The sequence below is a fragment of the Stegodyphus dumicola genome, chromosome X2 (assembly GCF_044657685.1).
Source record: "Stegodyphus dumicola isolate Sdum_Otavi_A_Nest chromosome X2, ASM4465768v1".
Classification (NCBI taxonomy): Eukaryota; Metazoa; Arthropoda; class Arachnida; order Araneae; family Eresidae; genus Stegodyphus; species Stegodyphus dumicola.
Window position 1 is genome coordinate 194,832,062 of NC_140781.1, and position 8,434 is coordinate 194,840,495.

General features: G+C 33.4%; 1 protein-coding gene across 1 annotated transcript in view; it reads left to right on the plus strand.

Annotated features, from left to right (window-relative positions):
• Positions 1-2,397, plus strand: part of LOC118194884 (mitochondrial sodium/calcium exchanger protein-like) — a 32,890-nt gene extending 30,493 nt beyond the window's left edge. Inside the window, exon 16 of the mRNA XM_035366093.2 lies at positions 1,694-2,397. Within this exon, the coding sequence (XP_035221984.1) occupies positions 1,694-1,873 (180 nt within the window). The 3' untranslated portion in view covers positions 1,874-2,397. The remainder of the gene's footprint in view (positions 1-1,693) is intronic.
• Positions 2,398-8,434: the final 6,037 nt, after the last annotated feature.

Here is an 8,434-nt window from a genome sequence, read left to right on the forward strand (position 1 = left end):
TTATGACTCATTTTTAAACTAAATCCTCAAGACACTAAGAACATTGATGCAAGCCGAAAGTACAAAACTATGTTAAATAAAGTTTTCTTCCTCTTTTCTTCTGAAATTAGTCAAAAATTTGGTTTTCAGGCAATATTCGCTTTATCAAAATTCTATCCTAATCCATGTCCGTTTCCTGGCTATTTTTTTTTTAAAGAACAGAATTTAAGGAACCGCATTTCTCTGAAAGCTATTGAAATGCTGTTTCCGCTTTGCACAAGCATTGAAAATATGTTTGTCAACGATATAGATAGTGTAAAATTTAACTTAAAAATATAAAGTATTTACAATTTTGTTTTTAATATCATAAACAATTTTCCAGATATAACTTTGAGCAAATCTTTTTGATTGGTTTCAGAAAGAGATTAAATAAAGAACAAGCCAATGATCTACAAACTTAAAGCTTTAAAAAAAAAAGAAACTGTATAGATTAATGCTAATAGAGGCTATCAAGAAGTAAAGATGAGCTTCTTGTAGTTATGCCATTAAGTTTTAGGACATATTTCAAGCAAATTAATTTTTATTTTAATTGGGCTTTCATTTAGCCATTGTATCTAATATATCGCAGGAAAAGGACTTTATTTCTTAAACAAGCTTTCGAAATGACGTATTTATGAACACTAAACTTCAATATTTTACACGGCTTAGAATCAGTTTAATTGTATATGCTTTTTGCAAAATTATGCTGCTGAATATTGATATTGCAACACCCAGATGCAAAGAATAAAGGTCATAAAAATTTGTAATTCACAAAATTGAAAAACATTTCAATTATATGCAGACTATCAAAAACTGGAAACAAAATACTTAAATCATTTCGATTTACTCAGTATGGCATGTTCTGAAGTGCACTCATTCGGCTTGGCATGCTGTCGAGGAGGTTGTTAATTATTGTCTTAGGAATGTTTTGCAATGATGCAAAACCCTTGGACACATAAAGTGTTAAATTTGTTAAGCTGGCTCTTTCTTTTACAACAGCCGGCTGATGTCCCAGATGTGATCGTTAAGAGATAAATCCGGAGATGCGGCAAACCTCGGTAACACTTCAGGTCCATGCTGATTGTTCGAAAGAGCATGATTAACATGGTTCAAATGCATATTTATTGGCTTACTTTGATAAATATACGAAGTTTACGGATATATTATTTCATCTATTTGAATCATGAAATACCTGTTTTTACAGGAAACGTATGCTTAAGTAATGATAAGTTTCCAGTTTTCAGGTGTAGTTAGATATTTCTGCTTAAGCTGTAAGAGAGAGGGACCAAAAACATGTAAAAAATTTCATTTCAATCAGTTAATACCTAAATGCATTCAATAAAGTAATAGCTTTTGAAAGTTCCTTTCTTTTAATTTGTAAATTTTGCAAATTCAGTATAGCTCGTAAAATTTACGCCATAACAAAAGGTGCTTCACAAATTGGAGATATTTATTTCTCAGTCGAATGTCATTTAATGCATATCATTATGTCATTTAATGCTTAATCAAACATACTGTATAAATTGTTTTCGTTCTAAGAATGAAAAGTCATTTGTTCTCGAATGGTTACAGATTTGATGAACAGGGAAAAAAGTATTAGAACAAGATAAGAGGTTAATACACTGATATAAAGTGATGCCCTGTCGCCATTCAAGTATTTGTTTTTTCTTTTCAGCTTATGTACTCACCACTGACAACAATTCTGTTTTCTGCGTTGGCTGCAAGTCTTATTTCTACTGTCATCATGATGGTTGTATGCCGTTTCCAGACGAAACGACTGTATGGAGCTTACCTTATCTGCTTATACCTCACATTTCTTATCATCGCTGTCTTGAAAGAATCTAATGTTTTCTGAGTTCCTGAAAAATGTTACTGTTTCATAAAACATTTTAGAGGAGACGTGTATTAGAGGAAGTTTGAGAGTTGATCTCAAGGACAGAGACTTTACTGTGCCATCGTACGGACTTTGAGGATTTATTCCTACGAATTCGAGAGGCCATATTTTAAGGAACTTTAAAAATATGTATCAACGAGTACAATGTCACATAAAATGAGGATAGTCATATTGATACTCCACGTGATTATATTGATTTTAACCTTGATGAGGAGAAAGCATACTTCTATTTTCCTATATAATTCATTTCAATTGGCAAGAAACACGTGAGTGCAATTATGATTTTTGAAGACGAAAGTAGACAAGCCTCTTTCCATTTAAAGGAGAGAATTTCTATTCAAAACCAAAAAAGACAAAGAAATTACGTATATTATTTATATAATTTGTATTAACGTATTTGTTTAGAAGGAATTTGAGAAATAATATCCTTTCTCTTCGCTACAGATCTGTATTTTAAACTGAAAATAAAGTTTCTTTTTTGCTAATTGACAGCATTCATTGAACTGCACATTCATTCTGAGAAATTATTGCCTTTTAAAAATAGTTAACTTCTTTGTCGAAGCTTGAAACAAAATAATAATATAACAAATTATTATTAACAAATGAATTTTAATACTTTATTGAATTAATAGTGGTTTTTATATTCAAAAGTAGTCATAAAAATTTTCTGGTTTATGAACCCTTAGCTATCTATCCGCTGAACCATTCGAAATGAAATTTTAGATATGCCAATGCTCTCCATATTGTGATGATTTAAAACAACAGAGTTCTCAGGGTTACTGTTATAGTAAAAAGATTTCAAACTTTTGGAAAGGCAACACTCAATTTTTTTTCTTGCGCAAACTGATCGGCCCAATAAAAAGGTGCTGGAAAAATACACGTATGACGCAAATTTCCGGCGTGAAACATTTGTAAAAAAAGATCATTGTAAAGGACCAGGGAGAACATAAGAGAAGGAGACGGAAAAAACTTTTATTGGAATTACAAGTATTCAACGTAGACGTAGTTCGTGTAGTGCAATGCCTATTGTTATGAAGATAAGTTTCGCCACCAAGGTTAAATAGTTTTACTTCAAGGTACCATGTTATATCTGAAACTCCTATATGTTAAATGTTAATTATGAAACTACTTGCCGTGAAAAGGTTTCTACTTCCTCTTAGGGAGGAAAACTAAACTCTTAAGAATTTGCCAACTAACAAAATTTTAGTGATCGTATAGTGAAACGTGTACAGCATTTTTGCGTTGTGAAAAAAATGCATCCCGGGACCGCGCCGTGAGAGGATCGAAAACATAAACATATACAAGATATAAAGGAAAAGTTCATATTAAATATATAAAGAAAACATACTGTAATAGTTTTCCAGATTAAATATCAGTTTATTCAATTACATCACAATAAGAAAAATCTTAAACTCATCTGAGAGTCTTTTCATTTAAATTCATAAAAAAAACTTAAGGCTTGTCTGGTAATTTAAAAGAAAGGAAAGGGAAACAATTTAAGGCATGAGAGTTAAATTTTAGATTCGACGTTGTTTTTTTTTCTGCTAAGGACATTTTTGAAAAGCTTGCCTGAAGTTCAAACACACCAAAAAAATAAAACTTATCTTGAGGGGACATCTTGAAGTGGAAGACTCGTATCTTATCAAGCGTTCATGTCGGCCGGGCTCATCTTCACACTGGTTCTCATGATGTCGACGCCACTTCACCACTGTAGAACAGAAACAGGAGCACTGCTGCCCAGGACGGCTATCCGCTTGGTCCTGAAAGTCCTATGTCAACACGCAGGTAACTCGTTCAAATTTCGCCTCTTTACCAGCACGCCGCAAGGAAGAGGGTTTTCAGCTTCAGGTCAGAAACGTTTTTTCTAGGCAATTACGGCTCGCCTGTTCTTACTCATCCCAAGAGCAAGCTTCACGAGTAACGTCCCAAGTAAGTTCCACCCTCCAGTCAGTAAGAGAGAGAATCCAACTCGAATTTCCTTCAAGCCAGTTTTCAAGAGCAACGTCCTCTAGTCCAGCCGGCCCGAAAATCAGCGAGTCCAAGAGTGAGTGCGTCAAGAGTAAGTGTGTCTCGCCTCTTAACCAAAACGCGGCCGGGGAGCATATTTGCCGCTCCCCGCCGGGAAAACATTTTTCTTCGTACTTACATTTTGTCCAGCAAGCCCGTAAGTCCAGCAAGCCCGAAAATCAGCGAGTCGGTCAGAGAGTGAGCCAAAAAGTAAGTGTGTATCCAACTCGAATTTCCTTCGTCTCCTTCCCAAAACGGGCTCCCACTATGGCTTCACTTATCGCCCCCTTAATTATGGCAAAATCTTCCTTTTCAACTCCAGAATGCGGAAATAAGGGTGATCGCGCATGCGCGCCCTTCTTCACTTAGCCAACAACCGGACCCTCAATCGCCAAAAACCTGAATGACTTACATTGAAAGACAAGTAGCAACCTTTGACCTTTCCGTCACGTACTTTCCTCTCTTAAGGTCAACTAACAATGAAAATTCTTTCTCGAACATTCTAAGGACAAAGCGCGCGAAATCATGACTTGGCAAAAATTGCCTCCCTTTCCTGCTTCTTTCACAATGAATAAAAGTTTGTACAAGATTTGCAAATAAAAGAACATAAATAATATTCATTTAAACTAAATAATATTTCCAGAAGCATCTGTTTTTCCCCAAAATTAAAGCCTTAAAATAAATAATTCAGAATCAAAATAAAATTTAAATTTCCATAAATCATAAAATCATTCACATAGTTTTTATAACGCTATCAGATAATTTCTCTACATAACATTCCTTTCCCCTAAGGAATTAAATTTTGGTTTACCAAAATTTAGCAGACAGACACTTCTTGAAATACCATGACTCATACTGTGCAATAAGGCTAAAGGATAACATAATGTAACAATATTTCACACGACTCCTTGGTACAGTGACGTAACTGACACATTAAATTTAAAGTCCAAAATGTGCAAGTAAAACAACAAGATTAATCAAAGCAATTACTAATTAAAATACTCAAGGAAGATCATTAAAATAACAATTAATGAAAACATCAATTAAATCACTTAATTAATTAAACCTAGAAATACTCAGAACACATACAAAAATAAAAATAAAAATAAGGCGTTAATCACAAACAAAATATGTCTAAGATCAGTCAATAATTTTATGACAAAAAGAATTTCTTTTTTTTTTTTCTTCCAGTTCATTACATCACACTAGTGTTGAAGTCTCTGTGTGGCCACATTCCTGAACGTTTATTTATCTATTCATTCCTTTTCAGTCCATTAATGTAAACAATTTCACCTGAGTTCGAGCACATTCTACTATTGTGACAATTTCTGCTGAGCACAATCATGGAGTACATTAAATGAGTACGGAGTTGTCAATGCAAGCGAGGGAAAACCCTGTAGTTAGAAATCATTGTGTTAACAACTCCCCCCTGCAGCTTTCAACGCGAGAAAATGAAAGCAACCAACCCCGGAATGTGAACTCAGCACCACAATACTCCTTAGTAGAGGAACTCGACCTTAAAAGAAACCAGATTTCACCCTCCTACGTCTCACCTTCGACCAAGGAAGAACAATCACTCTTTCAAAGTTGAAGAAGACTTTATCTTTCAATTTTTCCCTTACGATAGATAAGCCACTGAATGTGTTCGGATACTCACACCCGAAGAAAGAAATAATCTAATCCAATTGTTCACACCAATAAAAATGAAATAAAAATAAGATAATTAACGCGCCGCAGATACATAAAATACATTCCTGAGAAAATAACACACTAATAATTCAAACAATTCCAAATAAAATATGTCACATGAACGTATTCAAACAAAGAGTAAAGACCCCCCTAAGTACTACGAAATTGAATAACTTCCAGGAATGAATCCCAAACAATCACGTCTAAGAACAGAAGCGGCCTGATCAGGGCCAAGCATTAGAAAAGAAAAGAACGTTACAACACAAGGAACCTCGGAACCAGCCGAAAATACCCCACACAAAAAAATGAGAAAGATAACGTGATTGCCCAAAAATTCAGTCCAACCATAATCAATTCCGAAAATAGCATCCAGAATACGCTGTGCAAATACCAATTAGAATTTTATCCAAAACACACAAAAATTTATACTAATACAACCTAATGCATGTACAAAATAACGTTTCGCCCAAAATTTACAAATACTACCAAGATACACATATACACATAAAATGAAAATACAATTAAACTGTAAAAATTTCGTACATAATTCAAATGAGCAATGAGATCAGTGATACTTAAAAAATTATTTGTAAACTGCAATACCTAAACAAATACACACATAAGCATTATGTTAAACCATATCAAGCCAAAAATATTTCACTGTAATTCAAATCCAGCCATAAAAAAATCAACCAGCAAGAGTGAAGTGTCGCTAAAAATTTCACACCTCACGGTAAACACTAGTGAGTAACAACACCATATTTAAGTCCCCTTAGTTAGACAACAAAAATTTCAGTAATTCTAAAAATCCCTTAAGTCCACGAGAAAAAAAAATTCAACCTAGTCAAAGAAATCAATCAAAGCTGGACTGAAGCACGTTACTAGAACACTAAATAAAATATCACAAATCAACAAAGTGTTCAAAACAACCCCCCAATTTAGGCAAAAACTGAGATCTATTCTGCATCAGACCTTTTCAAAACGTTGTATAGTAACCTAAGTAGCAGCTTTCAGAAACACCTCCACCCAAACAAAAGAAACAAAGTAACTCTTTACCGCGTCCATGTAAGCTGAGAAAAGCGCTGTATTATAAATGACAGACTCAAACTTTACGTATCAAGCAAACCCCCAGACACGTTGGAAGAGAACATAAGATCCTTTATCTCGGAAAGAAAAGTGCGCTGACTGAAACATTACAATCCTGAACCAACACAATGAAAAAGATACAACAATAGGTTTCTCAGATAACAAGTTCCTGTTTCTCCCGGTGTAAGAGGTCAAGTGCCACCATGAAGTGCAAGTATTTACAAGAAAACGAGCTTTCAGGACATTACAACTTCACGCAAGACCTAACTGCAAGCAACAAATGCAAAGTTCTCAAAAGTGCTAAACTAAAAAAAATACCCATAACTCGTAACTCAAAAATCCCTAAAAATCATACAAATGAAATCCATAACTCAAATTCTACTATTTTCCTATGACCACAGAAATCTCAATTCTTCCACAGAAACCAAACATCAGAGAACTTACATTTTACGGACCTTGGCAGAAACCACCAGAAAACAAAACAAAAACCTGATACAACTATCTTGATACTACCAATTCAAATACAAAACTTAAGCCAAAACAAGAATTAACCCCAAATTCTGCAACAAGTCCAACCAAGAAAGAAAATTCAATAACTCAAATCAAATCTATTACGATTCACTAGCAAATTCAAGACAAACTACTTGTAATTAACAGAAAATTCCCACACATGAGTACAGAGCAAAAGTAACTAATCTTCTCAAACTTATTTCAAACATTTTCACAAAACAAATTCCCGTTGCCACCAAAATTCTCATTAAAATTCACTTTCTACAATTCACAAGACTAACTCAATTTCTACTGTTTAAACAATTCTCACTTGACAACTTTTCACAAACTTAAAACTCAGAAGATAACTAATCTCAATTACTCTGACTCATTAAACTAATTAGAACTTCACTCAAGCTGAAGAATTCAATCCAAAAAAAAAAATTAAATAACCAAGCATCACTATTGCTGATCTCAGGCAAAAATCCAAATCTAACCCATGTTCACTTTAAAACAGAATTTGGCAATTGAAAAACAATCTACAATTTTTTTAACTCATTTATTTGTATCATTATGTCTTAAGAACTTATAAAATTCATTGCTCAATACTAATTTAAATTACTAACACATTACACAATATACTGGGATCATATCAAAACAGTGTAATCAAAAAATAATAAGATACTTGGTAAACTAGACAATCATGAAAACATTACATACATTTCACAAAATATTATTCAATTAAGTCAAAAAAATCAAAATTTCTCTAACGTTACACCTCACAATTACACATTTCACAAGATTCTAGGTTAAATAATTAGCAAAAACACACACAAAAAAAAAAAAAAAAAAAAAAAAAAAAATTCTAGCTACGCATAGCTATGGCTTGTCTCATTCAGTAAAATAATTAGAGTCTTTAATCTCTTTCTCTTAGAAGTGCTCAAAAAATGAGTCCAGTTTTTAAAGACAAGCACTCGAAACTTGTTACACGGATATACAAATAGCATAGGATTATCGTGAAATAATTCATTTTCCATCTCGTATCAGAAATCAGAAATCAACAGTATACATCCAGAAAACACTCAAGGATTTTCAACAGTAAAATATACAGTATCTATTCTCCTACATTAAAAATATATATTTTCCCTAACTTTAAAGTTCAATTCTGTGTGCCTAACGTTAAAGTCCAAAATTCCTGAAATTCACACATTTTCAAACTTTATCACTCTCGTATTAACAAATAAGCAAACA